A 21,382-nucleotide genomic window follows, 5' to 3' on the forward strand; every position below is an offset into this window, starting at 1 on the left:
GCAATTATATATTGCTGGGCAGCCCGCCTCATCAAATGGTATGGGCATCATCATTAGGCTGTGAGCCGGACATTGTTAACACCCTGTGCCTGTGTGACTGGCGCCCTATGCAAACCCAATCTGTCTGCATGTTTAATACCAACAACCACCCTTTCCATGATATGGTAGGTTGTGAGTGGTTGTCTCATCGGTATTCTGCACCTGTGTTACCCCTACCTTTTTAATGGAGGATCTGCTGCATCCTGCTAGTGCATTTGCCATTTGACCTTTGTTGGCTGATGATTTTTTCTCGTGTTTTTTTTCTCTTCTTTTGAATGTATTTCCTTTTCTGTGAATTATCCTAAATAACTCAGTTTTTTGCTGTTCCATTGCATTATTATTATTATTATTATTATTATTATTATTATTGTTGCGCTATTCCATGGCGCTTTACAAGTAAAAAAGGGTATACATAAAAAACAGTACAACAATCATTACCAGTACAAAACAGACTAGTACGAGAGAAGAGAGGACCCTGCCCGCGAGGGCTCACAGTCTACAGGAGGAGAGAGGACCCTGCCCGCGAGGGCTCACAGTCTACAGGAGGAGAGAGGACCCTGCCCGCGAGGGCTCACAGTCTACAGAAGGGGAGAGGACCCTGCCCACAAGGGCTCACAGTCTACATGGAATTGGTGAGGGTACAATAGGAGAGGATAGAGCTGGTTGCGCAGTGGTGAACTGGATTGAATCTGCAAATATTTTTACAAACCTCAATAACGTCCAGACACTTAATGATCCAACTGAGTGGCAGTGAGTCAAATGCTTTTTTGTAAACAATCCAAGTTGTATATATAGTTGTTTTATACCTTTTGCAGTTCTTCAGTATAATATTATCAATCAATGAATATTATTAGCAGTAGTAGTTTTCATTTTGGCCAATAATAACAGTCTGGTCAAATTACCAGATTAGCCTCTTATGAAGTGTATCCTGTACGGCTTTCTTAATATCTTTATTCCTTAGGCTGTATATTATAGGATTGATGAAAGGAGTGAACACAGTGTATAGCAGGGATAGGACTTTACTGATCGTCGATGATTGATCTTTGGTTGGAACAACATATACACTGAACATGGTCCAGTAGAATATGGAGACCACGGTGAGGTGGGAGCTGCAGGTGGAGAAGGCTTTTTGTCTACCGGTACTGGATGAAATGTTCAGGACAGACCAAACTATATAAATATAGGATACTACAATGAATGAAGTTGGGATTATAACCGTTAGAATGGCCAAAACATACATTTCTAATTGAATGATAAAGATGTCAGAACAGGAAAGTTCTAGCAACACAAGAATGTCACAGAATAAATAGTCAATGGTGTTTGAACCACAAAAAATGAGATCTGTCATTTTTGAAATGTAAATCAAAGTGATAGAAAATCCATAAACCCAACATGTGATAGACAATATCAGACAATATCCGTTAGTCATAATGGAGGAGTAACGGAGGGGATTACAGATGGCCACATACCGGTCATAAGACATCACAGCGAGGAGAAAACATTCAAATCCTTCTGAGGCACAGAAGAAATAAAATTGAGTGATGCATTCACTAACAGTGATGGTTCCTCCATTATTCATCAGAAGATTGAGCAAGTTGGGGACAATATCTGAGATCACCAAGATGTCACTGATGGACAGTTGTGAGATGAAGAAGTACAATGGACTGTGGAGGATCTTGCTGGTGGACACCAGGGCGATGATCAGGAGATTTCCACTTATTGTCACACAGTAAATAATAAAGAAAAGACAGAAGAGGAAAATTCTTAAATGATAACTGGTCTGAAATCCTAAAATGAAAAATTCAGTCACAGTAGTCAGATTGTTCTCCTGCATTTTATATGGAATACATTATGAAGAGATGTTCTCCAATGAATGATGTAAAAAAAAAAAAAAAATGAAAGATGAATGTGTCTGGCTGAAGCTATTTTTTTATTGAAATGCTTCTTAGTTACATAATTGATTGTTTTTCCCATTAATATATTTCCATTTGAAAAGAATCTTCATCCCACTTCATTACACATTATGTAACATCTACATCAAATATTTCTCTGCTCAGAATTTCGGGTGCAATAGATATCATCAGCGTCCTGCTATTTCATCATCAGACACATGAATCTGAACCATAGTGGAAATCTGAGGTATTTATGTACTAAGTAATAGGCAACATCCCGGTGAGACAAGTCTGGGAAGACCTTGTTGCCAACGTCTCATGAGTCCTCTTTGTTAAGGTAATTACAGAATGTAAATTTAAAAAAAGTCATATATTTTTATTTATAATATCTAGTGAAACATTCTTTAAAAGTTGTAGAGAATGTAAAATATAATAATAACCAAGAGTGTTAAAGTTTTGTCACGAGTAGAGCTGATTGAACTCCCCAAAAACCGGAAACGGTGGATCACTGATAGATTTAAAAATAAGTCCGATCCGCTCCGGAATCCGGTGCCCATATAAGTCAATGGGAACCAGAATCCGGAGATTAAAAATGTCTGTGGAGGGGATATGGAGGCAGGAACGCGTGCGGTATACTCACTTAGGCTGTGTCATGGCGGCACACTCCTTCCGGGTCATGCTTTTACCTTCCGAAGCCGACAATTCAATATTCACTACTTTGCCCGCCCACCGGCGCATGTAATTGGTTGCAGTTAGACTCACCCCCATCCTGACTGGCATGGCAGCATGTCACCTGACTACAACCAATCACAGGCAGCAGGATGGCCGGTGGGTGGGGAAAGCAGTACAAGTGGCTGCGTGCCAGTATCATGGTAAAAAAATGAAATAAAACAATCGGTCACACGTGCGAGGCTTTGCCATGGCAGACTCTCGCGAGTCCCTCCCAAGTGTGATTCCGGTCTAAGAGAAACTGCATGCGCTTTTTATTTTTTTTTTAAATAAATATTAAAAAAAACATGTGCGGCTCCCCCCCAATTTTCATCCCCAGCCATAATAACACCGGCTGGGGGCTGGTATTCCAGTCCGCAGCCGCCTTGTATTGCCACATCTATAAGATGTGACAATACCGGTGCGATACCGACTCTTCCCAGTGGCCAGATGCAATGCCAATCGGGGTAATGGGAGGTTAATAGCAGCGCACAGCCGCTACTAAACCCTGAGTTTGTGATGGCACAGGTGTCTATGAGATAGCTGCATCACAAACCTGTAAATTACTGTAAATAAACAAGACACAGAGAAAAATCCTTTATTTGGAATAAACTACAAATGCACCCTCCTTCACCACTTTATTAACCCCCAACACACCCTCCAGGTCCGGCGTAATTTACACGAGGTCCCACGCCGCTTCAGCTCTGCTACATCTGAATATCACAGAGAGAGGACAGCCGCTCTCCGTGAGCACCAGAGAATGAATGAGCTGTGCAATCAGCGGTGACGTCACTCAGGTCATTTGCAGTCACAGCTGGAGGTTCCCATGGTCCTTCACCTGTGATTGCAGGTAACTTGACCTCAAGTGGAGGTGACTGAGTTCACAGACCTGCATCCCCTAGCAGAAAATCACAGTTTTTTTGGCCAAGAGATGCAAATTTGGTGCTGAAATTTTTACACCATATTCCCGCATCCAGTGTACACCTCCTGGCAAAAAACTGTGGAGTTTTGCCTCATTTTTTTGCTGCAATTTTTGGCAGGAGCACTTAGTGCTGAAATCGTCTGCACCAGATTTCAGCACCAAATTTCCACCTGCTGACAGAAATGTTGATGGTTTTTTTTTCCATTTTTGGGCCAAGGGATGCAAATTTGGTGCTGAAATTTTTACACCATATTACTGCATCCAATCTACACATCCTCGCAAAAAACACAGTGTTTTGACTCATTTTTTTGCTGCAATTTTTGCCACGTTTTGGTTGCCAGGAGGTGCACATTTGATGCTGAAATCGACTAGAAACACATGCACGCTCCTATCAGAAGAGTGCTGCTGTGTCGGTAATTTCAGACTCGTGCGGGTCTGTGATGACATCACCCGGCACAGCCTGCCGGTCTCTGAACATGAGCGTGCATGTACCTAAAAACACATGCAGAAGTGTGCAGCTGTGCTGCGATGTCAGACTCGCGGGAGTCCCTCGCAGCTGTGACTGCAGCTTAAGAAAAACCGCATGCGGTTTTTTTATTATTATTATTTAAATAAATAATTTTAAAAAATCCCCGACGTGCGGTCCCCCCTAATTTTCATCCACAGCCATGATAATGCTGGCTGAGGGCTGGTATATTCCAGCCCGCAGCTGCCCGGTATTTCCACATCTATTAGATGTGACCATCCCGGTACATTACCTGCCCTTCCCTTTGACCTGGAGCTGTGGCAATTAGGGTAATGAGAAGTTAATATCAGTGCATAGCTGCTACTAAACCCTAGGATCGTGATGGCACAGGCGTCTATGAGATACCTGAATCACAAACCTGTTAGTGAACGTAAATAAACAAAAACACAGAAAAATCCTTTATTTGGAATAATATACAAAACACACACCCTCCTTCACGACTTAATTAACTCCCAACACAGCCCTCCAGCTCCGACGTAATCCATTTGATGTCCCATGGCAACACATCCAGCTTTGCTACATCTCACAGCGAGCTGCCTTAGAGAAGACTGCCAGCTCTGAGTGTAGCCTATTACTGAGCCACGATAAGCGATGACTGTCACAGGCTGGGGGGCGCATCAGCCTGGAACCAATGACAGACAAGAGGATGGCTGGTGGGTGGAAAAACATGGAAAGCTGTGTGTTTGCGACTATACAGTACAAGAAGTGAATGTACGACCCGGAAGCAGTGTGCCGTCATGACACCGAGTCTTGGTAAGTATGAAACTCTCGCTTATTTTTTATTTTCTTTATTTTTACTTTAATTGCCGAATGCGGATTTTGCACCCGGAAACCCGCGCCTGAGTCCAACAGCCAGAGAGCGTTGAAACTGCGCGGATCTGAACTTTTGCAGTCGAGATCTGGTCAACCCTAGTCATGAGGACTTTGACTAGAGGTTATTCTAGACTGCAGACACATAATCAAGGCAATATACCAAAGATGTAGAAAAAAGAGACATGGACCATGCATCCAAAAATTATAAGTTGATCTTTGCACTTGGCAAACGTACACTCCCTGACAGAAGTTCTGTCGCTTATGTTATGTAAATTAAAGCTTATAACCTGACTTTAAAATTTAAAATCATCCATTGGTTTTATAAATTATTCTTTTGAAAGCTTAAACCCTCCCAAATTTGGTTTAAGTTATAAAAATAAAGTTGCTGCAAAGCTGAAATATCGATCATTTAATGAGCACAGAAAGGTCAGATTTTGGCAAGACAAAAGTTGTGTCGGCTTGTCATATAATGCACCCACTTCTAGTTTACATCCTCACCTGTGCTCACTAAATGATCGGTTAATTAGTGGGTGTGTATAAGAAGAAACCCAGCACCCCAGACCTTCACTTGAACTGCAACTTGACCTCTGACAACATGCCCAAAATCCACCCTGCGACCAAAGCCTTGATTATAAAGAGGCTGAAGACCAGATCCACTGCAGAGGTGGCTGGCACCTTTAATGTATCTCAGCGTCAAGTACAAAGAATTAAAAAAAGATTTGAAGAGACTAGAGATGTTTTTTACAAGCCCCGGTCCGGCAGATCCCGCAAGACAAAAGCTCAGGAGGAACGTTTGTTGGTTAGAAAATCAAAAGCCAGCCCCACTTCCACTGCAGCAGAGCTCCAACAGGCCTCATCACCTCAAGTCCCTGTGTCAACTAGAACAGTTTGTAGGATTCTGTCTTGAAATGGCCTCCTGTTGTGAATACTGTCTGGTGGAGTTCCCCTCTTGGACTCCCTCCTGTGGTCGCTGAGGTTAGTGGTTAGATTATGTTCCCCAGTTCTACACACCTGGTTTGCAGCTCGTTTTTGGATGTAGGCATGTTCTGGCTGTTTATCTCTGCCAGTTATCTGAAATTCCAGAAACTATAGGAGTCTGTCTCTTGTCCCTCTTTCTTCCCCCATCAAGCTAAGATAAGTTCTTGGTTTTGCTTCATACTTTTTGTGTGTTGTTTTCTTATTGCTTCTGTGAATTATCTGTGAAGGATTTTTGTATTGTGTTCTGTTTTGTTTGTGGCTTCAGATAAGGAAGAACTTTCTTCCTAGTCAGTCTTTGCTATTTTTTTTTAGCAAGGGTTAGTCGGCAGGGTAATTGTTAGTTTTTTTCTCCCACAGTTTCACCAGAGCCTTGTACAGATTGTGAACGTGCAAGTATTAGATTACTCTTCTTTTTTGCACATTCCGTGTAGGAAGTTTTGTTAAGGTTTTTCATGCTGACCGCAAGAGTTCCCTATCCTGTCTTTTGTGTTTAGTATAGTGTGGCCTCTCTTTGCTCCATCTTGCTCTTACAGTGTATGTCTTTTCGTCTTCGCTCACAGTCTATTCATGTGGGTGGCTGCCTATTCTCTTTGGGGAAATCTGCTTTGAGGCAAGATAGTTTCTTTTCTACTTTCTGCCTTGTGGGTTATGTAGTCCTCTGGATGGGTTTGACGCATCTAGGTTTTTAGGCATGCTGCCCAGCTACTTCTAGTGTGGTGTTAAGTTCAGGGCTTGTGGTCGGCACTTATTTACCTACGACTCTGGTGGATTGTGCTCATTCTCATTATAGTCATTTAACATCAGATCATAACAGCCTCCATGGTTGAATCAGTGCCCAAAAGTGAGAACTAAACAAAAGGCAATTAAAAAACCGTGTGGTTTTTGCCAAGTCCTATAGCCTGCTAAACAGATGGACGCTGGAAAAGTGGCAGAAAGTAGATTTCTCTGTTGAATCTTCAGTTGAGTTACACCACAGCCACTGCAAATACTGCCGGAGACCTACTGGAGCCCGTATGGATCCAAAAAACATTTAAGTTTGGTGGTGGAAAGATCATTGTCTGGGGTTATATTCAGTATGGGGTTGTACGAAATATTTGCAAGGTGAAGGGCAATATCAATAGCCTAAAATAATAAATAATAAAATATTAGCTACTTCTTACATTCCCAATCATAAAAAGGGTCAAATTCTGCAGCAAGATGGTGCTCAATCTCATACATCCATCTCTGCAACAAAGTTCCTTCTGGCAAAGAAGATCAAGGTGCTCAAGGACTGGCCATCCCAGTCACCAGACATGAAAATCATTGACAATGTTTGGGGTAGGAAAGAGGAAGCTTGGAAGACAAAATCAAAGAATCTAGATGATCTCTGGGAGGCATGTAAGACTGCATTGTTTGCTATTCCTGATGAATTCATCAATAAATTGCATGAATCATTGTTGAACCACATATTAAATATGGCTCTAATAGCACCAAAACTTTATTCACCAATGTTATGCAACATATCTTTGTATTAGAAGTTAATTATTTGTTTGAATTTCACATTACTATCTGTGGGCGACAAAACTTTTGTCTTACCAAAATCTGACTTTTCTGTGTTGATTAAATGACCAATATTTCAGCTTTGCAGCAACTTTTTTTTCATAACCTTAACCAAATTTGGGAGGGTTTCAGCTTTCAAAAGAGTAATTTATAAAACCAATGGATGAATTTAAAGTCAGGTTATAAGCTTTTATTTACATAACATGGATAAGCGACAGATCTGTCAGGGACTGTATATGTACCTGAACATGAGATTCTTGGTTTAACATTCGGAACAGACTTTATGAAGACCTCTGCCACATCATGATGAATGTCTCAGTGAGTCCCTAACTTTTTTTAGCCTTAAAGATGCAGCAAAGTGAGCCCCATGAATCCAGGCCACACCATTTCACAGACACAAAAACATCAACAATTGCCACCATACAACAAGAACAGCTCAAATAATCAAGGCAAGACTACCTGGAAGCCATAGAACCAGGAGGACAAAAGGAGCGGAAAATGGCAGATCTAAAGTAGCACATAAATGTAAGTAAAGAAAGTTACATCAGGAAGCTACAAAATAGGAATCAACTCCAATAACAGTTAGCAATGCTAATAGTAAAGCAAGGAAACAGAGGGAGGTTACAGAATACACAGAAGATAACATAATAAGAAGGGTCTTAGGGTATTTGCCCATGATCAGGACTCACTGTGTCTTGGATGCAGCGGGTCCTGACCTGCGGGTCGACGTGTCTCCACCACAGGGGAATGCAAGAGACCGCAGAGCTGCCCGTACCAATGATCAGAGTTCAGTGCGCTGCTGTCTCCTTGCTGCGTTCTGCCTACAGAGGCTGTATGCAAATTCTCAGCAAGCAATTGACATGCGGCGGTCTGGAAAGACGCACTGCAGGTCAGTGTTTGCTGTGGAAAAGACAAACGCAGTGGGCACAGAATTTCTGGGAATCCCATCCACTGTGCTTGTACTGTACAATGCAGCCTTTTGGACGCAGCTGAAGCATGCTACATCAAAAACGCTGTTAACTTTGCATCTCCTGTTAAGAGTGATTGAATTTATAACACCCATTAAGAAGCCCATCACATGGTAACATGAATAAAGTCATATAAACATAAAAATCCACAAAAAAACACGTCCTCATAAGGCTATAGGGATGGGAAAGTAAAAAAAAAGTTATGTCCCTGGCAAGTTGGGTTTATACACCCTAAAATCTTGTTTGCTTTTGCTGCTGCTTTCTGATATTGAGTGCTGCTGCTCAGTTTATTTGTAACCAGAATAATCAAATCCTTCGCCTGTTCTGTAGTCCCGAGTATATTTCTAATTTTAAGTTTATCGTCCTCTTTTCCACCTATACTAGTGCCCCAATGATGTACGTTTGGTTTCTGAACACAGCATGTAGGCTATCTAATGGGCAAACCGGACACAATGTGCTTCACAACACAACACAATAATGAACCAAATAAAAAAAAACCTTTGCAAATGGTTCAATATTAACCCCTTCATAACTTGTGATATACATGTATATCAAAGGGGCTTTATTGTAAGCTCACTGGCCAAGCCCAAATCTTTCCGTGCAGAGGATAACTGATTTGATCAGAGATCACGTGACTTTCACTGCCATTGGTGAAGCAGAGCTCCTCTGTGGCTGTTAACTTGTTAAATGTAGCTGTCAATCTCTGACAGTGAAATTTACCAGGAATTTGCATAGGACTTGAAATTGCATGTGCACATCCCGGGTCTGTCATTACAATTCTCCTGTGAAAGGCAGTGTTTAGTTTGTGTTCATAGGAGATCATGATTTTAATTATGTTAACTATGCAGAGAAACGCAAAATGGTAACAATGTTTTCAAATTTTGATTTTCGGGCTCTATATCTTGGCTATCTCATACATAAATGTGACTTTCAACTATTTAGCATATAATTAGTTATGCAGATTCTTGTCTAGCGACTGCATTGTTACTGTTTTGCTCCTAAAAATCTATAGTAACAGTTTTATTATTTCTTTAGTAATTTGTAAATCTACCTTTAGCTTTCAACACTGCCTGAATTCTTCAGGGCTCCCGATGAGAGTCAAACATATCTCCAACAAAATCTTCTCCCAGGTCTCTTCTACACATTTATAACTTTGGTACATACTGGATGACTCAATTGGGTATGTATGCAGCTTTTTCTTTATTTTTTTCCGCCAATTTTTTATTGGGTGTTTAATTTATGTATTTTTCTAGGAATTATTTTGAATATAGTGTAGGGACTCGTAAGAGCGAGGAGCCTTGACGATTGGGTTAGGCATTTTGGCCAAACAATGGACCAATACCTCACTTTATTAATATCTTTTTATATCATTATATTGCACAAAATTCTGCAGGATGAAGTTGTGCCCTTTGGGGTGTCTGTCCTGTGGTGTGCAATTATATATTGCTGGGCAGCCCGCCTCATCAAATGGTATGGGCATCATCATTAGGCTGTGAGCCGGACATTGTTAACACCCTGTGCCTGTGTGACTGGCGCCCTATGCAAACCCAATCTGTCTGCATGTTTAATACCAACAACCACCCTTTCCATGATATGGTAGGTTGTGAGTGGTTGTCTCATCGGTATTCTGCACCTGTGTTACCCCTACCTTTTTAATGGAGGATCTGCTGCATCCTGCTAGTGCATTTGCCATTTGACCTTTGTTGGCTGATGATTTTTTCTCGTGTTTTTTTTCTCTTCTTTTGAATGTATTTCCTTTTCTGTGAATTATCCTAAATAACTCAGTTTTTTGCTGTTCCATTGCATTATTATTATTATTATTATTATTATTATTATTGTTGCGCTATTCCATGGCGCTTTACAAGTAAAAAAGGGTATACATAAAAAACAGTACAACAATCATTACCAGTACAAAACAGACTAGTACGAGAGAAGAGAGGACCCTGCCCGCGAGGGCTCACAGTCTACAGGAGGAGAGAGGACCCTGCCCGCGAGGGCTCACAGTCTACAGGAGGAGAGAGGACCCTGCCCGCGAGGGCTCACAGTCTACAGAAGGGGAGAGGACCCTGCCCACAAGGGCTCACAGTCTACATGGAATTGGTGAGGGTACAATAGGAGAGGATAGAGCTGGTTGCGCAGTGGTGAACTGGATTGAATCTGCAAATATTTTTACAAACCTCAATAACGTCCAGACACTTAATGATCCAACTGAGTGGCAGTGAGTCAAATGCTTTTTTGTAAACAATCCAAGTTGTATATATAGTTGTTTTATACCTTTTGCAGTTCTTCAGTATAATATTATCAATCAATGAATATTATTAGCAGTAGTAGTTTTCATTTTGGCCAATAATAACAGTCTGGTCAAATTACCAGATTAGCCTCTTATGAAGTGTATCCTGTACGGCTTTCTTAATATCTTTATTCCTTAGGCTGTATATTATAGGATTGATGAAAGGAGTGAACACAGTGTATAGCAGTGATAGGACTTTACTGATCGTCGATGATTGATCTTTGGTTGGAACAACATATACACTGAACATGGTCCAGTAGAATATGGAGACCACGGTGAGGTGGGAGCTGCAGGTGGAGAAGGCTTTTTGTCTACCGGTACTGGATGAAATGTTCAGGACAGACCAAACTATATAAATATAGGATACTACAATGAATGAAGTTGGGATTATAACCGTTAGAATGGCCAAAACATACATTTCTAATTGAATGATAAAGATGTCAGAACAGGAAAGTTCTAGCAACACAAGAATGTCACAGAATAAATAGTCAATGGTGTTTGAACCACAAAAAATGAGATCTGTCATTTTTGAAATGTAAATCAAAGTGATAGAAAATCCATAAACCCAACATGTGATAGACAATATCAGACAATATCCGTTAGTCATAATGGAGGAGTAACGGAGGGGATTACAGATGGCCACATACCGGTCATAAGACATCACAGCGAGGAGAAAACATTCAAATCCTTCTGAGGCACAGAAGAAATAAAATTGAGTGATGCATTCACTAACAGTGATGGTTCCTCCATTATTCATCAGAAGATTGAGCAAGTTGGGGACAATATCTGAGATCACCAAGATGTCACTGATGGACAGTTGTGAGATGAAGAAGTACATCGGACTGTGGAGGATCTTGCTGGTGGACACCAGGGCGATGATCAGGAGATTTCCACTTATTGTCACACAGTAAATAATAAAGAAAAGACAGAAGAGGAAAATTCTTAAATGATAACTGGTCTGAAATCCTAAAATGAAAAATTCAGTCACAGTAGTCAGATTGTTCTCCTGCATTTTATATGGAATACATTATGAAGAGATGTTCTCCAATGAATGATGTAAAAAAAAAAAAAAAAATGAAAGATGAATGTGTCTGGCTGAAGCTATTTTTTTATTGAAATGCTTCTTAGTTACATAATTGATTGTTTTTCCCATTAATATATTTCCATTTGAAAAGAATCTTCATCCCACTTCATTACACATTATGTAACATCTACATCAAATATTTCTCTGCTCAGAATTTCGGGTGCAATAGATATCATCAGCGTCCTGCTATTTCATCATCAGACACATGAATCTGAACCATAGTGGAAATCTGAGGTATTTATGTACTAAGTAATAGGCAACATCCCGGTGAGACAAGTCTGGGAAGACCTTGTTGCCAACGTCTCATGAGTCCTCTTTGTTAAGGTAATTACAGAATGTAAATTTAAAAAAAGTCATATATTTTTATTTATAATATCTAGTGAAATATTCTTTAAAAGTTGTAGAGAATGTAAAATATAATAATAACCAAGAGTGTTAAAGTTTTGTCACGAGTAGAGCTGATTGAACTCCCCAAAAACCGGAAACGGTGGATCACTGATAGATTTAAAAATAAGTCCGATCCGCTCCGGAATCCGGTGCCCATATAAGTCAATGGGAACCAGAATCCGGAGATTAAAAATGTCTGTGGAGGGGATATGGAGGCAGGAACGCGCGCGGTATACTCACTTAGGCTGTGTCATGGCGGCACACTCCTTCCGGGTCATGCTTTTACCTTCCGAAGCCGACAATTCAATATTCACTACTTTGCCCGCCCACCGGCGCATGTAATTGGTTGCAGTTAGACTCACCCCCATCCTGACTGGCATGGCAGCATGTCACCTGACTACAACCAATCACAGGCAGCAGGATGGCCGGTGGGTGGGGAAAGCAGTACAAGTGGCTGCGTGCCAGTATCATGGTAAAAAAATGAAATAAAACAATCGGTCACACGTGCGAGGCTTTGCCATGGCAGACTCTCGCGAGTCCCTCCCAAGTGTGATTCCGGTCTAAGAGAAACTGCATGCGCTTTTTATTTTTTTTTTAAATAAATATTAAAAAAAACATGTGCGGCTCCCCCCCAATTTTCATCCCCAGCCATAATAACACCGGCTGGGGGCTGGTATTCCAGTCCGCAGCCGCCTTGTATTGCCACATCTATAAGATGTGACAATACCGGTGCGATACCGACTCTTCCCAGTGGCCAGATGCAATGCCAATCGGGGTAATGGGAGGTTAATAGCAGCGCACAGCCGCTACTAAACCCTGAGTTTGTGATGGCACAGGTGTCTATGAGATAGCTGCATCACAAACCTGTAAATTACTGTAAATAAACAAGACACAGAGAAAAATCCTTTATTTGGAATAAACTACAAATGCACCCTCCTTCACCACTTTATTAACCCCCAACACACCCTCCTGGTCCGGCGTAATTTACACGAGGTCCCACGCCGCTTCAGCTCTGCTACATCTGAATATCACAGAGAGAGGACAGCCGCTCTCCGTGAGCACCAGAGAATGAATGAGCTGTGCAATCAGCGGTGACGTCACTCAGGTCATTTGCAGTCACAGCTGGAGGTTCCCATGGTCCTTCACCTGTGATTGCAGGTAACTTGACCTCAAGTGGAGGTGACTGAGTTCACAGACCTGCATCCCCTAGCAGAAAATCACAGTTTTTTTGGCCAAGAGATGCAAATTTGGTGCTGAAATTTTTACACCATATTCCCGCATCCAGTGTACACCTCCTGGCAAAAAACTGTGGAGTTTTGCCTCATTTTTTTGCTGCAATTTTTGGTGGGAGCACTTAGTGCTGAAATCGTCTGCACCAGATTTCAGCACCAAATTTCCACCTGCTGACAGAAATGTTGATGTTTTTTTTTTTCCATTTTTGGGCCAAGGGATGCAAATTTGGTGCTGAAATTTTTACACCATATTACTGCATCCAATCTACACATCCTCGCAAAAAACAGTGTTTTGACTCATTTTTTTGCTGCAATTTTTGCCACGTTTTGGTTGCCAGGAGGTGCACATTTGATGCTGAAATCGACTAGAAACACATGCACGCTCCTATCAGAAGAGTGCTGCTGTGTCGGTAATTTCAGACTCGTGCGGGTCTGTGATGACATCACCCGGCACAGCCTGCCGGTCTCTGAACATGAGCGTGCATGTACCTAAAAACACATGCAGAAGTGTGCAGCTGTGCTGCGATGTCAGACTCGCGGGAGTCCCTCGCAGCTGTGACTGCAGCTTAAGAAAAACCGCATGCGGTTTTTTTATTATTATTATTTAAATAAATAATTTTAAAAAATCCCCGACGTGCGGTCCCCCCTAATTTTCATCCACAGCCATGATAATGCTGGCTGAGGGCTGGTATATTCCAGCCCGCAGCTGCCCGGTATTTCCACATCTATTAGATGTGACCATCTCGGTACATTACCTGCCCTTCCCTTTGACCTGGAGCTGTGGCAATTAGGGTAATGAGAAGTTAATATCAGTGCATAGCTGCTACTAAACCCTAGGATCGTGATGGCACAGGCGTCTATGAGATACCTGAATCACAAACCTGTTAGTGAACGTAAATAAACAAAAACACAGAAAAATCCTTTATTTGGAATAATATACAAAACACACACCCTCCTTCACGACTTAATTAACTCCCAACACAGCCCTCCAGCTCCGACGTAATCCATTTGATGTCCCATGGCAACACATCCAGCTTTGCTACATCTCACAGCGAGCTGCCTTAGAGAAGACTGCCAGCTCTGAGTGTAGCCTATTACTGAGCCACGATAAGCGATGACTGTCACAGGCTGGGGGGCGCATCAGCCTGGAACCAATGACAGACAAGAGGATGGCTGGTGGGTGGAAAAACATGGAAAGCTGTGTGTTTGCGACTATACAGTACAAGAAGTGAATGTACGACCCGGAAGCAGTGTGCCGTCATGACACCGAGTCTTGGTAAGTATGAAACTCTCACTTATTTTTTATTTTCTTTATTTTTACTTTAATTGCCGAATGCGGATTTTGCACCCGGAAACCCGCGCCTGAGTCCAACAGCCAGAGAGCATTGAAACTGCGCGGATCTGAACTTTTGCAGTCGAGATCTGGTCAACCCTAGTCATGAGGACTTTGACTAGAGGTTATTCTAGACTGCAGACACATAATCAAGGCAATATACCAAAGATGTAGAAAAAAGAGACATGGACCATGCATCCAAAAATTATAAGTTGATCTTTGCACTTGGCAAACGTGCACTCCCTGACAGAAGTTCTGTCGCTTATGTTATGTAAATTAAAGCTTATAACCTGACTTTAAAATCATCCATTGGTTTTATAAATTATTCTTTTGAAAGCTTAAACCCTCCCAAATTTGGTTTAAGTTATAAAAATAAAGTTGCTGCAAAGCTGAAATATCGATCATTTAATGAGCACAGAAAGGTCAGATTTTGGCAAGACAAAAGTTGTGTCGGCTTGTCATATAATGCACCCAATTCTAGTTTACATCCTCACCTGTGCTCACTAAATGATCGGTTAATTAGTGGGTGTGTATAAGAAGAAACCCAGCACCCCAGACCTTCACTTGAACTGCAACTTGACCTCTGACAACATGCCCAAAATCCACCCTGCGACCAAAGCCTTGATTATAAAGAGGCTGAAGACCAGATCCACTGCAGAGGTGGCTGGCACCTTTAATGTGTCTCAGCGTCAAGTACAAAGAATTAAAAAAAGATTTGAAGAGACTAGAGATGTTTTTTACAAGCCCCGGTCCGGCAGATCCCGCAAGACAAAAGCTCAGGAGGAACGTTTGTTGGTTAGAAAATCAAAAGCCAGCCCCACTTCCACTGCAGCAGAGCTCCAACAGGCCTCATCACCTCAAGTCCCTGTGTCAACTAGAACAGTTTGTAGGATTCTGTCTTGAAATGGCCTCCTGTTGTGAATACTGTCTGGTGGAGTTCCCCTCTTGGACTCCCTCCTGTGGTCGCTGAGGTTAGTGGTTAGATTATGTTCCCCAGTTCTACACACCTGGTTTGCAGCTCGTTTTTGGATGTAGGCATGTTCTGGCTGTTTATCTCTGCCAGTTATCTGAAATTCCAGAAACTATAGGAGTCTGTCTCTTGTCCCTCTTTCTTCCCCCATCAAGCTAAGTTCTTGGTTTTGCTTCATACTTTTTGTGTGTTGTTTTCTTATTGCTTCTGTGAATTATCTCTGAAGGATTTTTGTATTGTGTTCTGTTTTGTTTGTGGCTTCAGATAAGGAAGAACTTTCTTCCTAGTCAGTCTTTGCTATTTTTTTTTAGCAAGGGTTAGTCGGCAGGGTAATTGTTAGTTTTTTTCTCCCACAGTTTCACCAGAGCCTTGTACAGATTGTGAACGTGCAAGTATTAGATTACTCTTCTTTTTTGCACATTCCGTGTAGGAAGTTTTGATAGGGTTTTTCATGCTGACCGCAAGAGTTCCCTATCCTGTCTTTTGTGTTTAGTATAGTGTGGCCTCTCTTTGCTCCATCTTGCTCTTACAGTGTATGTCTTTTCGTCTTCGCTCACAGTCTATTCATGTGGGTGGCTGCCTATTCTCTTTGGGGAAATCTGCTTTGAGGCAAGATAGTTTCTTTTCTACTTTCTGCCTTGTGGGTTATGTAGTCCTCTGGATGGGTTTGACGCATCTAGGTTTTTAGGCATGCTGCCCAGCTACTTCTAGTGTGGTGTTAAGTTCAGGGCTTGTGGTCGGCACTTATTTACCTACGACTCTGGTGGATTGTGCTCATTCTCATTATAGTCATTTAACATCGGATCATAACAGCCTCCATGGTTGAATCAGTGCCCAAAAGTGAGAACTAAACAAAAGGCAATTAAAAAACCGTGTGGTTTTTGCCAAGTCCTATAGCCTGCTAAACAGATGGACGCTGGAAAAGTGGCAGAAAGTAGATTTCTCTGTTGAATCTTCAGTTGAGTTACACCACAGCCACTGCAAATACTGCCGGAGACCTACTGGAGCCCGTATGGATCCAAAAAACATTTAAGTTTGGTGGTGGAAAGATCATTGTCTGGGGTTATATTCAGTATGGGGTTGTACGAAACATTTGCAAGGTGAAGGGCAATATCAATAGCCTAAAATAATAAATAATAAAGTATTAGCTACTTCTTACATTCCCAATCATAAAAAGGGTCAAATTCTGCAGCAAGATGGTGCTCAATCTCATACATCCATCTCTGCAACAAAGTTCCTTCTGGCAAAGAAGATCAAGGTGCTCAAGGACTGGCCATCCCAGTCACCAGACATGAAAATCATTGACAATGTTTGGGGTAGGAAAGAGGAAGCTTGGAAGACAAAATCAAAGAATCTAGATGATCTCTGGGAGGCATGTAAGACTGCATTGTTTGCTATTCCTGATGAATTCATCAATAAATTGCATGAATCATTGTTGAACCACATATTAAATATGGCTCTAATAGCACCAAAACTTTATTCACCAATGTTATGCAACATATCTTTGCATTAGAAGTTAATTATTTGTTTGAATTTCACATTACTATCTGTGGGCGACAAAACTTTTGTCTTACCAAAATCTGACTTTTCTGTGTTGATTAAATGACCAATATTTCAGCTTTGCAGCAACTTTTTTTTCATAACCTTAACCAAATTTGGGAGGGTTTCAGCTTTCAAAAGAGTAATTTATAAAACCAATGGATGAATTTAAAGTCAGGTTATAAGCTTTTATTTACATAACATGGATAAGCGACAGATCTGTCAGGGACTGTATATGTACCTGAACATGAGATTCTTGGTTTAACATTCGGAACAGACTTTATGAAGACCTCTGCCACATCATGATGAACGTATCAGTGAGTCCCTAACTTTTTTTAGCCTTAAAGATGCAGCAAAGTGAGCCCCATGAATCCAGGCCACACCATTTCACAGACACAAAAACATCAACAATTGCCACCATACAACAAGAACAGCTCAAATAATCAAGGCAAGACTACCTGGAAGCCATAGAACCAGGAGGACAAAAGGAGCGGAAAATGGCAGATCTAAAGTAGCACATAAATGTAAGTAAAGAAAGTTACATCAGGAAGCTACAAAATAGGAATCAACTCCAATAACAGTTAGCAATGCTAATAGTAAAGCAAGGAAACAGAGGGAGGTTACAGAATATACAGAAGATAACATAATAAGAAGGGTCTTAGGGTATTTGCACATGATCAGGACTCACTGTGTCTTGGATGCAGCGGGTCCTGACCTGCGGGTCGACGTGTCTCCACCGCAGGGGAATGCAAGAGACCGCAGAGCTGCCCGTACCAATGATCAGAGTTCAGTGCGCTGCTGTCTCCTTGCTGCGTTCTGCCTACAGAGGCTGTATGCAAATTCTCAGCAAGCAATTGACATGCGGCGGTCTGGAAAGATGCACTGCAGGTCAGTGTTTGCTGTGGAAAAGACAAACGCAGTGGGCACAGAATTTCTGGGAATCCCATCCACTGTGCTTGTACTGTACAATGCAGCCTTTTGGACGCAGCTGAAGCATGCTACATCAAAAACGCTGCAAACACTGATCGTGGGCATGCACAATAAAGAATATTCAAAATATTTTCAGTAAACAGGAGGTTAACCAGCTGAAGATGCCACTAACGTGAGCAGGTTCTCATGACAGGTTGTAATGCTTGCAGCAAACAATGAATGAAACAGCCACCAATGCAAATTATTATTTTTGTAGAAGTTTGAGAAAATGATGGAAACAGAAGAAACAGGTTAACGGCAAACTCCAAACATCAACTGAAAATAAAAAAATTAATACTCATACATAAGGGTGTGTTTAAGATTAGAGATGAGCGAACGAGCCGCGGTTCGGCTCGAGCTCGGTTCGCCGAACCGAGGTCCCGTTCGAGTTCGGTTCGGCGAACGTTCGACGAACCGAACTCGAACCAATAGGAAATAATGGGAGGCAATCACAAACACATAAAAACGAATTATAAATATACACATACAGTTAATAAACATTGCCATAACACTTACCGGTGCCCGCGATGCGTCCTGCACTCTGTTTCTTGTCACTATTCCTTCCGATGATCGCTGCGTCCTCCCGATAACCAGCACTGACAGGACCTTCCGTGACGTCGTCAAAATAGCCATGTGACCAGTCACGTGGCTATTATCTCATTAACTACAGACTGGTCACATGGCTTTGACGTCATGTCCTGTCCTAGGTCCTGTCATTGCACTCTCCAGTACACGGTGCACATTTGTGTATCGCCGTGTACCGGCAACATGCTCTAGCACACGGTCAACTCCCCATTCTGTTAGGGACCGGCTGACACAGCCGGTCATTAACGGAGATCACAGTTGCCATAGCAACGCAGTTAGCGGTGACGTCACCGCTAACCTCGGCTCCGGGAATCACATGATCGGAGCACTGTTGCTATGGTAACGCGTCTGTCAGCGATACCGCTGTTACCGCTAACAGCCAGCAGCACTGATCTCTCACGGAGTGAAGGCTGCACGGGAAGCAGCGTCTTCCCCCATGCAGCAGTGATGGAGCAGAGCTGCATTTGTTGAACGAGAAAAACAAGACCATGGATCGTGGAGGGCTGACAGGGGGTAATAAAGATGGAGCCTCTAATGTGTCTGTGTATTTATTTCTATTAAAGTATTTTTTCTCTGTGTGGTGTCTTTTTTTTAACCCTTTATTGTAGATTCTTAATGGCTGGGTCAAACGTGCCTGACATTAAGAATCTCTGGCTTAATACTAGCTAGTAAAACAAAGCTAGTATTAACTCATTATTACCCAGCAAGCCACCCGGCTTCAGGGCTGTTGGAAGAGTTGGATACAGCGCCAGATGATGGCGCTTCTATGAGAGCGCCATTTTCTTGGGCTGCTGCGGACTGCAACTCGCAGCAGAGGCGCCCAGAAACCTCGGGCTAACCTGTGCTGTGGATTCCAATTCCCAGCTGCCTAGTTGTACCCGGCTGGACACAAAAATGGGGCAAAGCCCACGTCATTTGTTTTTTAATTATTTCATGAAATAAGTGAAATAATTAAAAAAAAACGAACTTCCCTATATTTTTGGTTCCCAGCCGGGTACAAATAGGCAACTGGGGGTTGGAGGCAGCCCGTGGCTGCATGCTGTACCTGGCTAGCATACAAAAATATGGCGAAGCCCACGTCATTTTTTTGGTGGGCAAAAAACTTCTGCATACAGTCCTGGATGGAGTATGCTGAGCCTTGTAGTTCTGCAGCTGCTGTCTGCTCTTCTCCATACAGACACACAGCAGCTGCAGAACTACAAGGCTCAGCATACTCCATCCAGGACTGTATGCAGAAGTTTTTTGCCCCCTGAAAAAATTATGTGGGCTTCGCCATATTTTTGTATGCTAGCCAGATACAGCAGGCAGGTACGGCTGCCCCCAACCATCAGTTGCCTATTTGTACCCGGCTGGGAACCAAAAATAAAGGGAAGCCCTTTTTTTTATTATTTCATGAATTTCATGAAATAATTAGAAACAAATGAAGTAAGCTTCGCCCCATTTTTGTGTCCAGCCAGGTACAACTAGGCAGCTGGGGATTGGAATCCGCAGCACAGGTTGGCCTGAGCTTTCTGGGCCCCACTGCTGTGAATTGCAGTCTGCAGCCACCTCAGAAAATGGCACTTTCATAGAAGCGCCATCTTCTGGCGCTGTATCCAACTCTTCCAGCACCTGCCTGCTATACCTGGCTAGCATACAAAAATATGGCGAAGCTCACGTCCTTTTTTTGTAGTTTTTTGGCAAAAAAATAAAAAATGCTTCCCTGGATTTTCCATTGCCAGTGAAGGTAACACCAAGCAGTGGGGGTTAGCAGCCAGTAGCTGCTTGGATTACCCTTAGCTAGCAATATAAAAAATGCAGCGGGAGCCCATATATATTTTTTTTAATTATTTATTTAAATAACTAAAAACAAAATGGGCTTCCCTGTATTTTGATTGCTGGACATCACAGTGCTGTAAAAATAAATCTTTAGAAAAAATGACGTAGCGCTCCGCGGTATTTTTGATTCTCAGCGCAGATAAAGCAGACAGCTATGGGTTGCCATTCCCATCTGCCTGCCGTTTCCTTGGTTGGCAATCAAAATACAGGGAAGCCCATTAATTTTTTCTATTTAAAAAATAGTTAAAAAAACAATGACGTTGGATCCCCCCATTTTTGATAGCCAGCTAGGGTAAAGCAGACGGCTGTAGCCTGAAAACCACAGCTGGCAGCTTTACCGTGGTTGGGGATCTAATGTGGAGGTCCCCCCAGGCTCTTTTTTTATAATTATTATATAAATATTAATAATTACACAAAAAAAGTAGGGTCCCCCCCAAATTGGATCACCAGCCAAGGTAAAGCGGACAGCTGTGGTCTGGTATTCTCAGGGTGGGAAGGTCCATAGTTATTGGGCCTTTACAGCCTAAAAATAGCAGGCCGCAGGCACCCCAGACATGGCGCATCCACTAGATGCGCCAATCCTGGCGCTTCACCCCAGCTCATCCCATGCCCTGGTGCAGTGGCAAACGGGATAATAAATCGGGTTGATACTAGCTGTAAAGTCACCTGAGATCAAGCCCAGCAGTTTGTGATGTCATGGCATCTATTAGATACCCAACATCATAAACTGTCAGTACTAACAAAAAAAAATCGACAAAAGAAAATTTATTTGAAAAAACAGCCCCCAAAA

The 21,382-nt window shown here is 42.1% G+C and overlaps 2 protein-coding genes across 2 annotated transcripts; both read right to left on the reverse strand.

Annotated features, from left to right (window-relative positions):
• Positions 1-937: 937 nt before the first annotated feature.
• LOC142302940 (olfactory receptor 11L1-like) lies at positions 938-1,873 on the reverse strand. Its single transcript, XM_075344043.1, has one exon. The coding sequence runs from the start codon at positions 1,871-1,873 to the stop codon at positions 938-940; it is 936 nt and encodes a 311-aa protein (XP_075200158.1).
• Positions 1,874-10,751: 8,878 nt separating this feature from the next.
• LOC142302941 (olfactory receptor 11L1-like) lies at positions 10,752-11,687 on the reverse strand. The gene has a single exon (XM_075344044.1). The coding sequence runs from the start codon at positions 11,685-11,687 to the stop codon at positions 10,752-10,754; it is 936 nt and encodes a 311-aa protein (XP_075200159.1).
• Between the last annotated feature and the right edge of the window lie 9,695 nt (positions 11,688-21,382).

The sequence above is a fragment of the Anomaloglossus baeobatrachus genome, chromosome 4 (genome assembly GCF_048569485.1).
Source record: "Anomaloglossus baeobatrachus isolate aAnoBae1 chromosome 4, aAnoBae1.hap1, whole genome shotgun sequence".
NCBI classification, from domain to species: Eukaryota; Metazoa; Chordata; class Amphibia; order Anura; family Aromobatidae; genus Anomaloglossus; species Anomaloglossus baeobatrachus.